Here is a 21,092-nt window from a genome sequence, read left to right as displayed (position 1 = left end):
CGAACCCGCGTCCCCTGCATCGGCAGGCGGACGCGCAACCACTGCGCCACCAGGGAAGCCCTCACCGCTCCTCTTAAAGTCCATCTTCCTCCCACCTCTGAGGAAGAGTTTTCTCTTCCCAGCATCTGGTAATCTGCCCCGTGTGACTCTGTGGGATCAGCTAGAATTCTGAGTCACAGAAACGAAGAATATCTACATCAGAAATTACTTTAGGGACATTCAGTTTAATCTCCCATCCAATACCTGGATCCCCTATGGAACATTTGCAACAGCTTCCAACACTCTGGAAAGCAGAACTCTCCACCTCACACTATAACTCAAGTGTATTTCTGAACTGTTTCAGCAGTTCATCCTCATACAACGCTGAGATCTTCCCCCTCCTAATTTCTGCCCAGAGGTGCCGTTTTATTCTCTAGAACTACTAAATCATCAGAGGAATAATGTGGTTTTTCTAAAATGAATTTCATTCCATCCTACAAATTTAACATACTTCTTGTACTCTAGAAGCACAAAGTGTGAAGGCTTGTCACAATACAGTACAAGGATATCCCTGCCGAGTTCACAACTGCATCAGTGCGAGCCTTACATTTTGCAGAGAAGGCACCCATCAGCGCTCAACACTGAAAGCTAGAAAAGAAAAGGCATTAACTCCTTCTGAATACGATACAGAATAAAGAGTCCCGAATGCTTACTTTCTAGCTCTTGGTTGTAAAATTCATCTATAAATTCCGAATAAAACACATTCTTTCCTTATCTTTTGATACAACTCTACTCCTTCAGTTTTAAATAGCATCCATTTTACTCAAGAATTGGCAAATAAGAAGAGGTTTCCAGCGTGATTTATTGTTCACTATTTTTTACAACTTTTTCATGAAGATAATTCATATATTTAAAATACCCTCAAATATTTAAAAGGCATTATCACTTTAAATATAGAGTGACATTTCACTAGCAGAGTTATGAGCACCTACATCACTAAAATTCTTTCCTCTTACTTTTTTTTAGGTAACACTGATGAACTAGTGGAAGCAATCTCCCTTCTTCGTGAAGCCTGTGAATTTCAGTTGCACCGCCAATAAAAGTTCCATTGACAAATATTCTTGGCACCTGTTGGGTAAACAAAAGATTAGATGGCACCTTGGTGTCAGAAGTATAAGGCCATTCACATGATGCTAATACATATTCCACTGTGACTACTTTTACGGGCCAGACATACATGAAGCTCTTTGACTAATTACCTATTTAAACTTTACAACCCTTCAGGTAGGTATCATTTTTAGCCTTATTTTGGAGGCAGAGGAGGCACAGGAACTTGCCCAAGATCACAGTGATAGTAAATGACACCGCTGGGATTTAAATCCAGGACCATCTAACTCTCTACCCCCTCCTCCTCATCGCTATGGCACATAAAAGGCAAAGTAAAGCAATCTCTAATTATTAATAATGTTTAAGTGGTTCTTTCTTACCATTGTTTACTAAAGAGGAAGAGTACACTATCAACTCCTTCCAGGCACATATAAACAAGAAGGAAAATGGCAAGATTATCTATTTTTCTTTTGTTTGTCTGTTTGTTTGTTTTGGGTTGCCGGGGCGTTTGGGGTTTTTTTTTTTTGGCCATGTCATGCAGCATGCAGGATCTTAGTTCCCTGACCAGGGATCAAACCTGTGCCCCCTGCGGTGGAAGCATGGAGTCCTAAACACTGGACCGCCAGGGTGTTTTTCTGATAATGCATATTATGGGAAAATCCACAGATTGCAAGAATCTAAAAACATGGAGCCCGAAAACACTCTTATTAGCACAGAACATGAAGACCAACCCTTGGTCTTCACTGTTCAAGGGAGGAAGGAAGGATGCTTTCATCTTGAAAAAGCCCCAGGAGGACCTCAAAGATTCGTAGACCAGCACTCACGACAACACCATCACCCCTCCCATCTCACACACACACACACACACACACACACACACACACACATGGCAAAAATAAAAATAAAACAAATGAACTCTGCTGTTTCCTAGTCTATGAGTCTGGTTTCCAGATCTGCCATTTCTGTATCAATTAAGATTCTCAGAGTATGTCTGGCTCACTTTTCCCATCGTGAGGGCACAGGCCTGAGGGGACCCAGCTCAGTCCCCACTTCGGGGCAAAGCACCACAGTGGCTGCACTCACAGTTCTTTCACCGGTCATTTTGTGAAGAGCGTCTTGAAGCTGGCTTCCGTGTTCAAGCGTGTCCAATTCCACAACTTTATAGTTTACATTCATGTCGTGGAAAAGTTTTTTTGCCATCGTACAGTAAGAACAAGAAGTTTTGGAGAAAATCACCACGCAATTATTAGAAATGGTTTCCTGAAGGACAACAAACCAGAACAAAAAAATCATGTGAATTCTAGACATTATCTTTCAGAAAGGAATCATGATATAGTAGAAAGGGTATGGATTTTGGAGTCTCACAATTCAGGGCTCAAACTCAGTCGCCATCAATCTGTTTTCTCATCCGTAGATTGAGGACAAAGAAACATTATTAGGAAAAAAAGGATGTGACAGGTGGAAAGTGTTGGCAAAGAGTAATAACACCAATAATCACAGCCAATTCATATACAGCAGACACTTCTGTGTGCCGACACAATTCTCAACACTTTACCTTTACTAGCTCACTTAAACCTCACTACAATCTTGAGATAGGTGCTATCATCACCTCCACTTTACAGATGAGGAAACTGAGGTAGAGAGGAGGGGAAATAACTTACCCCTGGTCCTCAGCTGAGAACTGGGCGAGCTGGGATTTGAACGCAGGCAAGTCTGATGCCACAGCCCAGGTAGTTAATCTCTGCTATACTGCTTCTCAAATATTCAGAAGGTATTCAGGAGTTAACTCCTTACCTTCCTTAACTTTTTTTTCTTAATTTATTATTATTATTTTACCATCTTAACCATTCTTTGCCTTTTTTTTTTTTTTTTTTTTTGGCTGCACCGTGCAGCTTGCAGGATCTTATATCCCCCACCAGGGATCGAACCCGTGCCCTCTGCAGTGGAAGCGTGGAGTCCTAACCTAACCCCTGGACCGCCAGGGAATTCCCTTCTTTGCTATTTTTAAAACTGGAATATAACTGATTTACACTATTATATTAGTATCAGGTGTAGAGCATGGTGATTCGATATTTTTATGTTTTACAAAATGATCACCATTTCCTAAACGTTCAGTGGTGAGAAATGATGTATGATTTCTCTTTAAAATGTAAGGCTTTCACTGATCCAGATGTAAACAACAGCTTACCCTACCCCCCAACTTCCACTCCTTCTTGTGTATCTTTATAGTAAAAAAAACAAAACAAAAAAAGTCATTACTGTTTTGATAAGGTCTTCCCACAGCGTTGTTCCTGGAAATGCGACTTCCAGAAAGACTGATTCAATGGGTTTCAGGCAGAGGTCAGAAGCTATTTTTGAAAAACCTTTCCAGATGATTCTAACGATATCAACCTGGTTTGGAAGCTACTCTCCAGGCTTTTATCACAAAGACCCTGAGACTCTGCTATGCATCTGCGTCACCTGTGAAATTTGTTGAGCTTTGTGTTCCTAGACATATCAATGCCCAGGTACTTCAAGAGTTTCTGAATGGACATGTCTGGCACCTAGGCATCTGCCTAGGCTGTCCTAATGTGGGTTATAAGCAGCACCTTCAAGCAGACCAAAAATCAGAAAGTAGAGCACCCAGGCAAAGTGTTTCAGAAGTTATATCTGCCCTTGGGTGTCAGAAGGGTTCTAGGTCAGTGTCTAGGTGTCTGCAGATTGGTCTATTTTTATGCTTTATCTCCTGTTCACTCATAATATTTACTACAGAAGTCTATCTCGGGGAGAGCCAGACACACCAGAGGTGTACTACTGAATCCATTTTATAGATGAGAAAACTGAGGTTGAGAAGTTCACAATACTGGGTGGGATTCCACCCAACCTGTCCCAACACCAAAGCCAGTGCTCCTTCCTCACTGTGCTGCCTCGGGTTAGAGACACATGGACCATAATTCAGAGAGAGAGGAGCACCCTGGCGGCTGAGACGTAGTACAAACACTGATGGAGAGATTCCAAAGTGAGCCGAAACTCAAGGTGACAGTGTCCAAGTTTCTTGAACCTTCCTTCTCACCTTTTCTCAACCTCGTCCTTGCTAAATAGTTCATGGTTTTGTATTCTTTTTTTTTTTTTGGACCGAGTCACGCGGTATGCAGGATCTTAGTTCCATGCCGGGCAGGGATCGAACCCATGCCCCCTGCAGTGGAAGTGCAGAGTCTTAACCACTGGACGGCCAGGGAAGTTCCCCACCCCACCATGGTTTTGTATTCTTATTTTAAAAGAGGCAATCCCTCACTATAGGTCTCCAACAGTACTGTTATATTCAATGGCTGTGGGTGGCTACTTCTGTAGCCAAATAAATTAAAGGCAAAAATGTTTGTGTGAAGTGGTGTTTGGTGGTGAGGAGCGGACAAATGAGTATGTCCTGTGGGCTACAAGGGAACAAAAACATACACACAAGAGGAATTTTCTGAGGCAGACTTAACTGGACTTCGCAGTGCAAGCAAGAGAAAGACAAGAGAACACAGCAGTGCACAGTATCCTTGAGAGGATCGGTCATAGAGTAACTACTGCAAACTGGGTTCTGTATTAGGGAAACAGCTTCCCAGGCCAGAACCAAACACTATCCCTGGGTAAGGGCAGCCTGACTGGTATCAACAGTAGACCTGCGCTGGGTGAGGTGGTAAGAGCAGCCAACGTCATAGACCCAGCTTAGGGAAGCGAAGGCTCCATTAAGAATAAATCTCATAGGGACTTCCCTGGCGGTCCAGTGGTTAGGACTCCACACTTCCACTGCAGGGGGCACAGGTTCGATCCCTGGTTGGGGAAATAAGACCCCACAAGCAAAGCAGCATGGTCAAAAAAAACAAAAGAAAGAATAAATCTCATAAATTCTGACTAACAAAATGATCTAGAACTTCTTTGTCACATCCATGATTTTGATAGCAGATTTTAACGTATATAATAACTTAGTAATTCATTTGCTGCACTATGACAGGTTTGGATACAGAATAAGCATATTAAATGTGTAAGACAATTCTTTTTCCACCAAGGAAACTTTTTTCCTACATGTCCCACATCACTCACTTGGATCTGATTCATGGGAGTAGTTGCTGTGTTCCCCAAAGATGACGATGTGCTGTTCCCCATCCTAAAAGGAATTTTAAAAGGCAGTGCAGTTTATTAAACATTAAAGACAATACATCAGATGAGATCCATTTGAAGAAAACCCGATATGCTAATATATATCCAAACTTACGAAAGAGAAAAAAGTTTTACTTATTATGAGTACAAAACATCAGTTTACAAAGTATTTGTTTACTAATATCAAAAGGGCCTGTGTGCTTCTCTAACGAGCCTCCAGAACAGAAAACGGAGGTTAAGGGGTGCAGGGGTGGAATAACACAGAAATCTATTTGTCTTATCAACTAAGAAAACACGTCCTTTTCACCTCAATTCCAGCATTTAATTATCATCCCTAAACCATCTACTATTTGCATCTACTCTGGAAGCAGGAATTCCAGTAGAACTTTCATAAGACAATGCTTTCCTGGATACTAAGAGAGAACGTGGGAGGTGCATTCTGAAACATCATCCTCTTCTCTACCAAAGAAAAGAGAAAGCTTCTGGAAGGCACTTTTCACCAATTCTAGTCGAGAAAGCAGCAAGTGTTCAATAAACGTTTCATTGATGAAGTAGCCACTAGCCATGCCACATTTATGGAGCACCTACTATGTGCTAAACAGGCGAAATGCCCCAGGGATACGTATCACTGGAAGAACACAAAGAGCCTCAAGGACCTGTCGAATAGTTACACTATGTGATCGGCACCTTCCGGAGGGGGTTCTCTAGTTTAGCATAGAAGGTTAATCAAGAGTTCCTGGAGTCTTGCGAAACTGGTAGGAGTTACCAGATCAAGGAATTAGGAAGAAACTCCCAGACAGAGGGATGGATGCACGGATAGGCGAGCGGATAGGACAGCCCCGACCAGCCGCGCGGGAGTGAGGTGGGCAGAGCATCCGTCTGGGCAGTGGGTCTCGCGCCGCAGGCCTGGGAGCCGCGGGTATTCACCGTCCTCGCTCGAGCCAAGGACGACTTCAGCATGAATAGGCAACCGTCCTATCCTCAAAGACTTGGCGATTTGGTAGAAAGCGCCACTTTCATTTCCTGCCGCAGGGTTGCCAGATTTAGCAAATGAGAATGAAGATCGCTCGGCTAAATTAGAATTTCAGGTAAACAGCGAATAACTGTTTAACCTACGTATGTCCCGTTCAATATTTGGTATATACTTAAACCAAACCATTATTCGCTGTTTATTTGAAATACCAATTTATTAGAGCATCTTGTATTTTAGCTAGCAACCGAGGGGGAGGGGAGGTACAAGCGAACAAGACTCGGGTATTTGCAACCTGAGAGTCATCTGAGCGCTTAGGGAACATTCCCTCCCCGCCCTCCCGGGCCCCCCGCCCTCCGAGGGGCCTCGGCACCTGCATCGACTCAGGGCCCACCCGGCACCCGGGAAGAGCCGCCCCGCCCACCGCTAGGTCCAGACCCCCGCGAGGCCTCTGCGCCACCCTGACGGTGGTGGTCGCGGCACCCCTTACCCAGAGGCCGAAACTCCCGCTGCCCCCTCGAGCCGGCCCGCCGACCTGCTCCCGCTCCGGACAAACCGCGTCCCCACCAGTGCTGCGCGGCGCCAGTACATGGCCGTGGCGCTGGGCCACTGCGAATAGACGCGCCGCCGACCGCGACCCGGGAGACCCCGCCCCCGCTGGGCTGCCGGCGCCGCCATCCGCCGGCCCTGCCCCTCTAACCGGCCCCGCCTCCTCCCGCCGGTTCCACCCCCGTTCGACGGCCCCGCCCCCGCCCCGCCCCCACAGAACTCGCCTCCGCCCACCGGACCGGCCCCCGCTAGCCCGCCCCGCCCCCGCCGGCCGGCCACGCCCCTCCGGGCTGCCCGCGCGGGCGCCGGTCTCTCTGTGCGGCCGACGGGTCCTCCCTATCCGGGCGCCCGAAGAGCTGGGTCCCGCGAGTCCCCGCCCACTTGGGAACAGCTGTCGGAGTCCTCGCCGAGGCCTCACCTGCATGTCTCCAGGGTTCATCCAAGCCCCGCACCTGTTCCTTTTAGGGTTAGGGAAGCTCGTGAAGGCTCACAGGCACGTGGAGGCAGTTCCTGGGGATTGTGGCCAACATTCCGACAGAACGGAGAAGAAAAATAATGAGTGCCCGACACAGAATCAAAGTGCCTGGGATGTTTACATAGGAAGGCGGCGTCAGCGCAACTTCCTATCGGACAGGTTTTTGTGTTGGTGAAATCAGAGCCTAAAGATGTCATCTCAAAATTAGGCCGTTGATCGAGAACTCATATAAATCATGGGAATATTGGATTTTAGAAAAAAAGCCATCCAATTTAGAACGTTCATTCCAAAGAAAACAAAGATTGTGTTTTCAAAATAAAATTAGAAAATAAAACTTAAAATAGCCCAGGAGTGTTCCCTATGGCTTTGAGTGCTGCTAATGACAGGATTGTGTCAGTCACGGAAGTAGTAGCCCTTTGTGCGTGGCTGTATAAGAAGAGGTGGGTCGGCCTTTATTTACTGAGGACGTTGAAATCTATTTGTTAAGGTCAAAGGTCAAATGGTAAGTCTACAATTCTAAACAATTATTAGAAAAATTCAGACCTTCTTTGATCTTTCATGCTCAATTAGCTAAATTTAATATTTAGTTCTGAGAGTTCTTTCCCTACTTTCAAGTGGGCCATGTTTCATTACTTCATAAAAGGATGAAAATTGGTTGCCAAAACAAATACCCCAAAAGGTGTAAAGTCATTCTTCATAAATCCAAAATTAAATTAAAAAATGAAGATATGTTGTTATCTACAATGTTGTGAGGTTTTGTGTTTTTGGTTTTTTTTAAATCAAAAGACAGCTATTTAGGAAATTTACTGTATTTTTTTTTGTTTTGTTGTAGAATTTTACCTTATTGTCTCCAATTGTGTATTGTTAGGTGAAACAATCATGTCACAATTTAATTTTAAAATAGTATAGATGGCCTATGCTAAGCACAGAATTCACTGGACAGATTTTTAAAAAGGGGTTCCCAAATGAGAGTATTTCAGACAAAAGTGTTATGCCTGAATTAAGCATGACATATTCATCATCTTCAACTGCTTTGTACTTCTTTGGGTAGCTACAGAAGTGATGATTTTTGGTCATAATTGTGATGTCTGCAATGATACATGAAGATGTGGGCTGTTCATTTATGTGTGAACATAATGGGAGATGGCCAGCATAGGTAGATCAAGAATATACTGGTAAATACAGCCTTAGGAGTTATACAATATTTTTTCAAGATTCAACATGGTATCAATTAAAAGAATTGACATAGCTTTGAATGTTCTTTCAAACTCGTTTTTTATTCTTTAAATTGTCAGTTAAAGCTCACACATTGTGTTTGACATCAAGAGCAGAGTTTTCCACTTCCTAGCGTTGAAAGTCGCTCAGATCAGTAAATGATGAGATCTTCTACTTGAAAGGGCCTTCAGGGAGGTCCTCTAGAGTGGGTCCAACCTGTGGATCTTAGACATCTAGGAACCTTGGAAAATGCTTCCTCCAAAGAAACTTTAAAAAGAGCGTGATTGTGAGCCCTCAAGGATCAGCTATTGTATTAGTTGTCTTAGCAAATTACCACAGACCTAAAGGACAGAAATCTATTCTCTCACAGTTCTGGAGGCTAAAAGTCCAAAATCTGGCAGCACTGTGTTCCTTCTAGAGGCAACTAGAAAGGGGAATTCATGTCCTTCCTCTTCCGCCTTTTGCTGCTCCAGGTGCTCCTTGGCTGTGGCCACATCACTTCAGTCTCTGCCTCCTTCTTCACGTCTCCTTCTCTGATAAGGACACTTGTGATTCGATTTAAGGCCCAGCTGAAAAATCCAGGATGATTTCATCTCTAGGTCCTTCACTAAATTACATCTGCAGATTCAGTTTTCCAAATAAGGTAACATTCACAGGTTGCAGGGATTTGACCTCCACATTTTGGGGGGGAGGACCATTTTTCAACCTACCACATCTAACACAGCCTAGAGAAAGCCTGATATTTCACTGAAGTCTTGTGTATTTTGTTAAAATCCTGTGAATTTTGCATTGTAGTCATTTTCTGGAGTTGTTTTCCTGTATTACTTCATCCTTTATTCGGTCAGCCTCTGTTCTGGACACACGATACAGACAAGGTTCCTGCCCCATAGGAGATAACACTCTATCTTTTCAACAAATTTTTGAATGCTGTAAAGTTGTAAACGGTGTATAGTTCATGGTTCACAAAGATGTGTCATATTTTTACTTTGACATCACTGTTAAGTACTCCCATTTGAAAAGGTAAAAACAAACTTATGTGTGCCCATGCATTGTCTTAGCCTGAACAATGTCTCCCCCTTGTGTTTTTCTCCCAAATAGACTGCAACTCTAAATTAAAACCACATTAGTTTAAAACCATGACTGAGATTCATTGTAAGCATTTGGGCATTATAGAGTTTCTCATTCAACAAGTACAAAAAGTACAACACATTATTATTTCACAGGAAAGCTTGATAAGCACTCTCTGCTTTTTCAAACAACACCCAGTTTTCCAATGCTCTGACATCACCTGGGTGTTCTACATTTCAATTTAATTCTGGCACTAACTACGTGGAGGTGGCACAGACCTCAAACGTCAAGGGCTCAGTCCTACAAGACTGCTTCCACTTCAGACACCAGCCACAAAGGGGTGTCCAGGCTGCCCGCACTTCTGCCTGGCCAGCTACAAATTTGGGTGTTACTACGACCTCACCTCAAGTGACTAAACAAACAAACAAAATGCAGGAAAGCACTGTACTTACAAAAAACAGTTTTATTATGAAGGATACAAACCAGGAACAGGTCAACAGAAGCGATGCCTGGGGAGCGGCTGGGGGAAGGTTGAGTGCAGAAGTCCAACACTCTCGCCAGGAACACCACCCTCCCAGCAAATCAACCTGTTTACCAGCCCGGAAGCTCCCCGAAATCTTGTCATTCCAGAGTTGGTATCAAAGTTCCATTGCATGGGCGTGGCTGATTGGATCACTGACTTGGTGGGACTCAGACTTGTCCCTTCCATTGAGATGTGTGTTTGTGGGGAGGGGCAGTGGACATTGAAAGTCCAACTTTTAAGCCCAGCGAGCCCCTCCCTTGAAACTAAATATGGGACATCAAGAATAACTTCATTAACATAAAATCAGTTATGAGGGGAAGGGACTTGTTATGAATAACAAAAACCCTTCAATCACTCAGGAAATTCCAAGAGTTTTAGGAGCTCTGTGCCAGGAACCAAACCGGGGACAAAAGCCAGATATATATATATAGATACCACAAGGACCTATGTGATCTTTTTGGAAGAACCCAGGGATAAGCCATCATGAATAGGGATGTCAAATGTTATTTAAGTTCTTATACTCAGAAGCATATAGTTCAGGTTCCTAATTCAAGAATGAAATGAATAAGAAAATACCTTGGGTAGGTAGATTAGAATATACACCAGCATAGTAAGATGGGAAAGAATTATGTCAAGATTTATTCAGAATTGTTGTGTCAAACTGAAAGATATTTAAATGCTCTGAGCCCAGAGAACAGGGGAAAGAAAACCAGATAGGGAGTATTTTATAGCTATATGGAAGACTTGGAATTCCTTAACCAAGTATGCCCTGGACATACTTACGAAGGAAATGAAAGTTATATCATGGATTAGGGAAACTTTTGTTAAAGAATGTGGTACCTCTACCACTTCAATTTGCTGAAGAATTAGCATCCAGTGGACTCTAATGAAAATATTTATTTAGCTTTTATTTATTGTCAAGCACTTCTTAACTTCTATATCATTTCTAAATCCCTAATATGTGTGTTCTTAAGTCTCTGGGTCAATAGACTGGGAATGACAAGAACAAAAATATTTTCTTTTGAAGTGTGAGCAAATCGTTTTTTAAAATCCTGGGTGGCCTCACAGATATAGAGGACCAAAGTTGTGGTTACCAGTGGGGAGAGGGAAGCGGGGAGGGGCAAGATAGGGGTTGAGGATAAGAGGTACAAACTACTATGTATAAATAGATAAGCTATAAGGATATGTTGTACAGCACAGGGAATATAGCCAATATTTTATAGTAACTATAAATGGGGTATAACATTAAAAATTGTGAATCACTACATTGTACACCTGAAACTTTCATAATATTGTAAATCAGCCATACCTCAACTGAAAAACAAAAAGATCTTGGGTAGTCTATAAGCCTTGCACTAGACAAATTAATACCTCTGATTGCCATCTGGTGTTGAACAAACAGCATTTTGTGATAGATGTTTCCTAACCTTTGCATTCTGAAATTTTGTCTTGTCTCTCTATCTCCATAGAGGTCACTATTGCTTTGCCCTGTCCTATTTCTTTCCTTAAGAGGAGGCTGAACTTGTATTGTTACTGAACTCAGGTTCAGCTGCTCGCTGCTCAAAAGTCAATAATCCGAGAGGCAAGTGTCAGTAGAAAGGAAAGGTGCTTTAATTAGAAAAGCCAGCAATCTGGGGAGAAGGTGGACTCGTGTCCAGAAACCAACTCCGAAGATCCTGCTCAGTCATGACAGGTTTTAAAGGGAAAAATGGGGGAAAGAATCTCAGTGAATCATCAAGGCAGGAGGTTGGGGACCGCATCATTCTCCTCTGCATGCAGACTGGCTGACTCTCTTTTCAGACGTTATCTTGCCCACATGATCTGCCTGCAGGATTCCTTAGGAGGCCTTTGTGGGGAGAGAGCTAATCATTCTTTAATTATTTCATTCTTACTTCTTTTATCCAGGAAAAGAATTGACAGGTTAGGCAAGGCATGGCGTGCTTCCGGAGAGCATAAGTCAGGAGTTAGGTTACATTGCCTAGTGCTCTCATTCTTATAATTAGGTTCTTTGAAGGTTAGAGAGGAACAGAAATGGGCAAACAGAAAAGGGGCAGAAGAGCCGCTTTCAATTCCCCACTGTCAAACATCATTCCATTTCTATGGGATTAGGGGCAAAGGCCCATCTTCTGTAACTTCTTCCTGCTGACATAGGGCACCATTTTCTCAAGTGGAAGATGTCAACATTGGTCTGTAGCATCTCTTTGCTGACAATTTAAGTTGCCAGCTTACATATATGGGCAGAGAGAGCTACAATTATTTTGATGCCCTCAAAGATACAGATTATTATGAGCAATAATTTTAATCCCATCGTCTTGAGGCCAGTTCTTGGAATTGTGCTAGCCGTAGAGTCAGTACTGCTCAAGTTGGAGCAGCTTATGTCATGTCCTCTGGTGGTAGTTATAGTACTTGTAAAACAACTCAGAATGTGCATCAGACACCGAATCTATGACTCTATTGTCCTAGTCATTAGGACATTAACTGCTCGAGCCTGCTCCTTTGTGACCCTGGGAAGCCTGGGAGACTTCAGCTTTTCTGCAAACAAGAGGCAAAGAATATAGAGAGGCTTTTGTAACCCTTTTCTTTTTCCTTGAATTGTATCTTTTATCCTTTCTGGGAATCCACACAAGACAATGTAGGCAGAATTATGGAGGGAAAAAGTTTTCTGAAGAGAGGGCAGAGTCAATAGTAGCAAAAAAGGACATAGTGAAGGAGTGAGAACTTAACACAGATTCTTTGATTTGCAAGAGGAAAGATATTGTTACCTTTCAAGGGACAAATTCTCATGAATGGTCTTGGTAGTAGCACAAATCAGATCAGAAGTGACTGACAAAGAGACTGACTATGAAGTTGTGGATGGAGCTGGTGATCCGGACAACTGAGGAGAAGGAAGGAGAAGAAAGAAGGTAAAGGGAAAGTTGAAGGCAAACAGAGAATTCCCCAGCAGTGCTGCAGGTCTGAGCTAGAAGGAAGGGACCTGGAGCCTGTAGGCTACCGTGGTCTTCTCTCCAACCCTCCACTGTGTAACAGAGATCAATATGCCTGACACTCTCCAGGGTGCTAAGGAGGTTAGCAAACAGCACTTTGAAGAGCGGAAAATAACTCACATTCACTGATGTGTCAGATACTGCATTTGAGTGATTCACATATAGAAACTCATTCGGCAAACAACAGCTTACTTGGGAATTCCAGTTGACCCTTGAACAATGCTGGGGTTAGGGGCGCTTCACAATCAGAAATCCCCGCATGTAATTCATAGTTGGCTCTGCATAAACTTGGTTCCTCCGTATCCAAGGTTCTGCATCCGGGAACCCAACCAACCTCAGATCGTGTAGTACTGTAGTATTTACTATTAAAAAAATAAATTTATTTATTTATTTATTTATTTTGTCTGCATTGGGTCTTCATTGCTGCACGCGGGCTTTCTCTAGTTGGGGCGAGCAGGAGCTACTCTTCGTTGCGGTGCGCAGGCTTCTCATTGCAGTGGCTTCTCTTGCTGCGAAGCACGGGCTCTAGGCACACGGGCTTCAGTAGTTGTGGCGCGGGGGCTTAGTTGCTCCGCGGCATGTGGGATCTTCCCGGACCAGGGCTCGAACCCGTGTCCCCTGCATTGGCAGGCGGATTCTTAACCACTGCACCACCAGTGAAGTCCTGCAGTATTTACTATCGAAAAAAAAAAATCCATACATAAGTGGACGCATGTAGTTCAAACCTGTGTTGTTCAAGAATCATCTGTACTTTACATATTTTTTCATTTACTGTTCTTAGCCACCTTATGAAGCAGGTATGTTCTTACCTTTCATTTTACATATAAAGAACCCAAAGCACCAAAAGTTTATGTAACTTGTCTAGAGTTATACAGTTGATAGATTGGGCTTTTAATCCAAGTAGTCTGAAACCAGAGCCCACAATGGAATATTTTTATCTCTAACTAGTAATGAAAAAAGGAAGGGCAAGTAACATGACCAAGGCTACACTTATTGGTGACAGAATTGCAGTTTGATCCCAAGTCTCCCCAATTCCAATATCACCAACTTTCCACTATGATATGAGGGCCAAGCGTAGAACAAAGACCTCTTCACCTGTTTGTTAGATTTGTGTAAATCTAAGAGGGCACCTGAGGTGGGCACCGTCAAGGCAATGGTAGTGAAAGAAGTCAGTCTAGCCCTCTGTCCACTCACAGACAAAGAGAAAAGCTGTCTTTGACATCCAGGATCTGCATCCATACCAACAGCGAGGCCATGATATTCTCCTGTTAAATATAAATAACTTCACAGGGCACCGACTTCGGATAAGATCACTCTGTGACCATGATAGATCAAGACAAAACAAGACCACTCAGGAATCATATCTGAACACACATCTTAAAATGACCGCTACTGGGGTCATGACAGTTTGCTAGTTACAGTTTCAGCCTCACTTCATTCCTCTCACCTTCGAGATAAGGTTGCATCTGGACCTTGACTGTTCTCATACAGCCTTTGAGCAAAGAATGGTTTCTAACATTTTTAAAAAGTAAAAAAATAAAAGAAAATAAAAACAAAGAACAATATGTGAGAGAGACCATAGTTCACCTGCATAGCCTAAAATATTTTCCATCTAGCCATTTACAGAAAATGTTTGTAAATCCCTGTTTTGGAGAAAATTAAGATACACAGTCATAATTTTACCTTTGCTTCCTGATGGGATCCAAAGAAGAGCAAAGCTCCACATCCTTAAGTGTTTCCCCAAGTTACCTAACACCAGTCCCAAAGCCTATAATAATCCTAACACCCTCTTACAGAGATACTGCACAGATAGACATAATGTATGGTCTTCGATATAGCGAACAGTCAATAAGCCCAACTTTGTTTGACCAATAAATGTATCAAGAACAACAGCCAGCAAACTCAGACCAAATCCCATCTGTGGCCTGAAAGCTACAAGTGATTTTTGTAAATTGAAGGACTGTTTCAAATCAAACAAACAAACGAAGAAGAATATGTAACAGAGACCATACATGTCCCACAAGCACTAAAATATTTATTATTCGACCCTTCACAGAAAATTTTGCCAACTTCTGGTCAAGAACTGGGAAGGGTCTGGGATTTTATTGCACTTGCAAGCTGACAAGTTAATTTGTATCAGTTTCATAGATGATGACAAAAGACATGAGATTCCTGGATCAGAGATGAAGGACTTTATTACTGAAAACAGTGGCTAGAGTGTCAGCGTATTTGCACTGGTTTCCTAAGCCCCAATTTTAACAGGGAGATGTGCAGGGCCAGATGACACCAGTATATTCAGTGGGTTCCTTTACGGTAAAAGAACCTGGGGCTAAGGGTCCCGCATTTTTTGAGCAATAGCAAAGGTTACAGCAAGATGCCATTAAACCAGTCCCCCTTGCCTGGGGGTTGAGCGGGAGTCTGAGGTTACCTTGACATTTAGTTGCCTCTACAACTTCATACAGCAACTGTTTATAATCAGGAGATGGATAAGCCTTGCAGTCTGGCACCCTCAGTAAGAACAAGCAAGGACACCCAGGGCCCTTGGTGGACCGCCTCTCCCCACAGTGTGCTCCTGGTGGTTGCCGTTTGAAGGTCATTGACAGAAGTGAAGTTTCCACCAAGATTGAGTTCAGATCCTCACAGCTGCAGATGGGACCTGCAACTTCCTAGTCTGGACAGCTGAAACCTCTTGCATCTTCTCCTGGTTAAGGCCAGCATGCCTGGAGTGGGGAGGTAAAATGATGTTCAATTGAGTTTCAACATTTTGTTGAAATCCTTCACGTTGGGTTTTACTTTCTTTTCCTCAGAATAAAGTCTCAAGGGATCCTTCTGTTATCTGATCAGATTTGAACTGCTCCTTAGTGAAATCTTTTTCTAGCCTCCTAACATTTTTTTTTCCCCCTGAGGTCCGTCTGCTTGTTTAGTTGTCTATTAGAGGAAAATCTATGGGAATAGGACAGGCAGAGACTTCATAAGTCTATCCTGAGCTGGTCCTGGAGCTGATGAGCACAGAAGGTCTCCTCGGATCAGTGCCTCTGAACCAACTTTGCCTCGAGTCTCCATTCAAAAATTATACAGGGGCTTCTCTGGTGGCGCAGTGGTTGAGAGTCTGCCTGCTGATGCAGGGGACACGGGTTCGGGCCCAGGTCTGGGAGGATCCCGCATGCCGCGGAGCGACTAGGCCCGTGAGCCACAACTACTGAGCCTGCGCGTCTGGAGCCTGTGCTCGGCAAAGGGAGAGGCCGCGATGGTGGAAGGCCCACGCACTGCAAAAATAAATAAATTAATTAATAAACTCCTACCCCCAACATCATCTTTAAAAAATATATATATATATACAAAGACTTCCTCCTTAGTCTTGTCTTTATGTCCCTGATTCCTTTAATTCCATCTGCTTGGAAGCAAGAGGTTTGTCCAACCTGTGTTTGGTGATGCTGAGCCTTTGACCAACTTCCAGAGATGTGGGGTTGTGCAAGCACATCTTTGGGGAACACTGCAGTTCTCACATGTTCCTCGAAATTGAAAACTGCCACTTCCTTGCCCCAGACCTGCTTCCCTCATGTTTTCACACCATAATGTTAACTTATATGCTTAACTTTCTAACTGGCATAATCGTGCCAGAGACAATTTGGAATTACACCAGCCACTTAGGCTGCTTTTGACAAGAACAAGATTACTCATTACAGAGTTGCTTTAGAACAACAAAGGAAGAAACCCTCATATGGAAATTTTCTTGTTTGTGTTTTTGTTCATGAAAAGTCTGAACTACTATTAGTCAGGCGTCCTGACTCTTCAGAGGTTTATTACTTCTTTCAGCCTTTCATTAGACCCAGCAGCCAAAGGGCATCCATCTTGTATACGAGCTGTAACGAATAATAGTAAAACATGTGAAAACTTCAGTTGATTGTTCCAGGGTATCCACTAAACCTAATTATTCCCCAAGCCATGCAGACTCTTTTATTGACAAAAAATACTCCACACTTCTCAGCTAGCTGCCTAACCTCCTATAAAATACTGTTTTCCTTACACACCACTATCCATTACTATAATACCAAGCCCAGGCACCCTCCATTCTTTACCAAAAGGAATCCCAATAGAAATTACCTCTGTTAGAAAACTATCCATAATACACACACACCTCTAAGAACTCTTGGATGTCTCTGATTTAATTTTGTTTGTTGATGATTCATGCATAAAAAGAAAAATTAAAAATTGCTCAAATTTATCCTTAAAATATAAGGTGCTTCCAGAATCAAATCAGTTTGAATGTCATATTTCTCTTACCTAACCTACTGACAAAAGGTAAGGGTATGTATATATGCATATGTATAAACACACATATTTATACATAGACATGCACACATATATATGTGTAAACATTACATATGTAAGTACATATATATTGGATAAGTCCATGACCTTGGAATGCTTTGAAAACAAAGAGAATCCCCGACCTCTACAGTAACCTTTATAAAATGGACAACAAATTAAAAATCTTTAGATGCTTTGCTATCATCTAAGGACAAAGCAATAATAAAAGTGAACTTTAACCAGAATGTTTCATGATATTAAACACAGTAGCAGAGATAAATTGACAACAACATGGAACCAATATTCTTGGGGTAATTGTAAGGGTATCACTGAGGATGTTTCCAATGTGCATCCTTTCAGCCAAGGACATAATCTAGGCATGACTGTAAAGGTAGGAAATGGACAGAAGCCAAAGCCTCGAGGCCCCTTTAAACACTGCCAAACAGATTTTACACAAATTCTTCTAGCCGTAAGTTAAGAACATGTTCAGGTTGTTGTTTGTTTATTTTCAGGATGGGCAGAGGTTTTTCCTTGCTGGGGAGCTATAATTCCGTTTATCTTCTACAAACTTTAGGAAAACTAAAGAAAATTAATGGAATCCTAAAACTAAAATCAGCAAAGCTCTCAGAAAGCTGAACTTTCATTGCCTTTCGTATTGCCATTGGCCTTGATGGCGATAAGATCACTCCCTCTAGAACCCAGAGCGTCTCCTCAAGATTTAACAACTATGCCCCAACCCCATTCTCCATCTCCCGCCATCCCTTGCATTTGAAAAGTTTACTTCCAATCCTAGATTCTATCCATTACAAAGTAACGTTAATAAGTACTACAAGAAATTTATAATGCCTCCAGAATTATCACTAGCAATTTCAAGCTGCATTTCCAAAATACCTATCTAAACAGACCTTTCTTGATCTAAAACCTGGAGATTGGTCATCTGGAAAAGGCATCAGAATAAAACTGCCCTTGGGCATTGATGGACAGATCCTTATCAGGCGCTGTTAGCAATGGACATAGTGGTAAAACTCCAAGGTGCCCATCTTGGATCCATGGTTTGCAGCTAAAAGCATGTTCCACTTTCTCCTGATTGCTGAGCATTTATTCTATCAGGAAACTTCAAACTGAGGATTGTTAGGAATTCTTTAGAAGCTGATGACTACAGAGTGGGCAGCTTTTATCTGAGACCAAGAAACAAGACTAATTTTCCATTTTTTTCTAATTAATATTCTAATTTTTCAGCTCTACTACTTGCCTTTATTGTATTTTGACACCAACATTATTGAATTAACATTGGGGTAATTGTAAGAGATTTAAAAACAAAATGATCTACAACTTTCAGTCCTTTAACTGTTACAAGTTACAGATAACTAATGACATATCTCACTACATTGAGTTTAAGAATCATTGCTCTCAAGGTGTGGAGGAAAGGGAACCCTCCTACACTGCTGGTGGGAATATAAATTGCAGCAGCCACTATGGAGAACCGTTGGGAGGTTCCTTAAAAAACTAAAAATAGAGCTACCATATGATCCTGTAATTCCACTCCTGGGCATATGCTGGGAGAAAACTCTAATTTGAAAAGATACACGCAACTCAATATTCATAGCAGCACTGTTTACAATAGCCAAGACATGGAAGCAACCTAAATGAATGGCTAAAGAAGGTGTGGTATATATATTGATATATACAATGGAATACTACTCAGCCATAAAAAATAATGAAATGATGCCATTTGTAGCAAATGAAGGAAGTCAGAGAAAGACAGATAGTATATGATATCACTTACATGTGGAATCTAAAATATGATACAAATGAACTTATTTACAATACAGAAACAGACTCACATAGAAAACAAACTTATGATTCCCAAAGGGGGAGGGGGGGAGGGATAAATTAGGAGTTTGGGATTAGCAGACACAAACTACTATATATAAAATAAACAACAAGGTCCTACAGCATAGCACAGGAAACTATATTCAACATCTTGTAATAAACTATAATGGAAAAGAAAAAAATAGAATCATCACCCTCAAAAAACCATGATTTATCCCCAGAGAGAGACTGTTTGGTCACTGCTATAAAACTGAATGTTTGTGTCCCCGTGCCCGTCCACCAATTCATATGTTGGAATTCTAACTCCAGGGTGATGGTACCAAGAGTGAGGCCTTTGGAGGGGTGACTAGGAACTTATATATATAAAAAAAGACTCCAGAGAGCTCCCTTCTTTCTACCAGGTGAGGATGCAATGTGAAGACCAAGGTCTATGAACCAGGAAGCAGGCTCTCACCAGACACTGAGTCTGCAGGCGCCTTGCTCTTGGACTTCCTAGCCTTCAGAACTATCAGAAATAAATTTGTTTATAAGCCATCTAGTCTATAGTATTCTCTTATAGCAGCCTGAATGGACTAAGATAATCGTTGTTTGTTTATGGAATAAAATTAAGCATCTTCTGAGGGGACTGAAGTTGACTCTCCTAATCTATCATAAAACTTTGACTTCCTTGACCTCATCTATACATCTACCAATTTAACATTTTTTGAAGGGGCCAACAACGTGGCAAATAATGTGCAAGACACTCTGATAGGATGACACAGGTCTATTGTCATTTAGCTTTGTAGGGGAGGCAGTCAAGTAGTACTGGGTGCTCTGATACGAGTATAAATAGAGTAGATAATGCTGGGGATAAATAAAAACGTTCTTTTTAACCTGAGTGTTTGGGGTAAAGTTTAGGAAAATACCATAGTAACGGGAACATTTGCAGAATAGCCAAAATTTCTCAAATTCAGTTGCAAAATGGCTAGAGTGTACAGAAAAATGAACCACATTCTTCTATGTATGTCTCTGAAGGGCAGATAACGAGAATTGAGTCTTTTCAAAGCAGATAACAGAATTTGGTTATGTCAATCACAAAGTTGCCTTCTTTTCCTTTCTGCTTATAATAAGAGAAATTTTTAAAAATGGCCTATGGGATATGTTTCAATTAAGGTAAACAGGCCACAGTATATTGAATTTCTATCAATAAATTGAGTTCGTGTTCTCTAACTTTCCTATCAGCATCTTGGAACAGAGCCATTTAAATGTAGCCCTTTGAGGTTGGCGGGGAGAAGGGGACAGAATGGAAAAAGTCACCACCTAAGGAATTGAGGGGGAAGATCCAACATTTATGATATTTAGATGATTTGCTAGGTGATTTCACCTTCTTATACTAATTCCATTTTCTCCATTAACCAGCTGATGCTGTGAGAAGGTGCGTAACTTGACCAAGGTCAAAAGGCAGCTGACAAACACCAGTGCCCGGGATTGATCTCCACTGGACGCGGTCTTTTCCGCTATACGAGTCCAACAAAAACACGTAATAAAAAACAACCCCCAAAGCAACCCCTCCCCCCAAACCCGTCCCTTCAAAGGGGGCTTAATCACCAAGACCTTGAGGCCATTTGCTAGGCGGGTCCGATCTAGTTGGGAAGGTAATCCCGGTTCTGTAAATCTCTCGCCAAACTCCATCCTGGTTAAAGGAGAGACCCGAGAGCCACTGGCCACCCTTCAGGTGGGTCGTGGAGCACCCAGTGCGCGCTCTAGGGATGAAGGCTCCGGACCCTCCGCGCAGGTGCGCGCGCACCTGTCGCCTGCCGCGTAGGCGCCGCGCGGGGCGGGGGGGGCGAGGATGTTACGTGCCCCGCGCGCGTGCGCCGGGTAGTGCTCCGTGTACGTGCGCCGTACGTGGGCACGGCGTTCCCCCGCTCCGAGTTTCGGGACGGGATTCGGCCCTGCGCCGAGTGGGAGTCTGGG

The 21,092-nt window shown here is 42.6% G+C and overlaps 1 protein-coding gene and 1 long non-coding RNA gene across 8 annotated transcripts in view; both read right to left on the bottom strand.

The window, feature by feature from the left end:
* GLRX2 (glutaredoxin 2) overlaps positions 1 to 6,858 on the bottom strand; it is a 17,971-nt gene extending 11,113 nt beyond the window's left edge. Inside the window, exons 1-4 of one of the 2 annotated variants that reach the window (XM_024130702.3) lie at positions 6,669 to 6,858; positions 5,152 to 5,215; positions 2,170 to 2,346; positions 996 to 1,107 (exon numbers count right to left, since the gene is read on the bottom strand). In XM_024130702.3, coding sequence (XP_023986470.2) covers positions 996 to 1,107; positions 2,170 to 2,346; positions 5,152 to 5,215; positions 6,669 to 6,856 — 541 coding nt within the window. In that variant the 5' untranslated portion in view covers positions 6,857 to 6,858. Of the gene's footprint in view, positions 1 to 975; positions 1,108 to 2,169; positions 2,347 to 5,151; positions 5,216 to 6,668 lie in introns of those variants that run through there. The other variant, XM_024130703.3, reaches the window with a different exon arrangement.
* Positions 6,859 to 15,169: 8,311 nt separating this feature from the next.
* LOC114486092 (uncharacterized) lies at positions 15,170 to 21,049 on the bottom strand. 6 transcript variants are annotated; one of them, XR_008617008.1, is made up of 3 exons: positions 20,724 to 21,049; positions 20,500 to 20,632; positions 15,170 to 16,258 (listed from the first exon to the last, which is right to left on the bottom strand). It is a non-coding gene; the product is annotated as an uncharacterized lncRNA (long non-coding RNA). The 6 variants fall into 6 exon arrangements; XR_008617009.1 differs by lacking the exon at positions 20,500 to 20,632 and adding an exon at positions 16,800 to 16,855; XR_008617010.1 differs by lacking the exon at positions 20,500 to 20,632 and adding an exon at positions 16,800 to 16,855 and having other exon boundaries at positions 20,730 to 21,049.
* Positions 21,050 to 21,092: the final 43 nt, after the last annotated feature.

The sequence above is a fragment of the Physeter macrocephalus genome, chromosome 4 (assembly GCF_002837175.3).
Source record: "Physeter macrocephalus isolate SW-GA chromosome 4, ASM283717v5, whole genome shotgun sequence".
In the NCBI taxonomy this organism is placed as follows: Eukaryota; Metazoa; Chordata; class Mammalia; order Artiodactyla; family Physeteridae; genus Physeter; species Physeter macrocephalus.
Note: the sequence above shows the minus strand (reverse complement) of the source record. Positions and strands in the feature narration are given on the sequence as shown.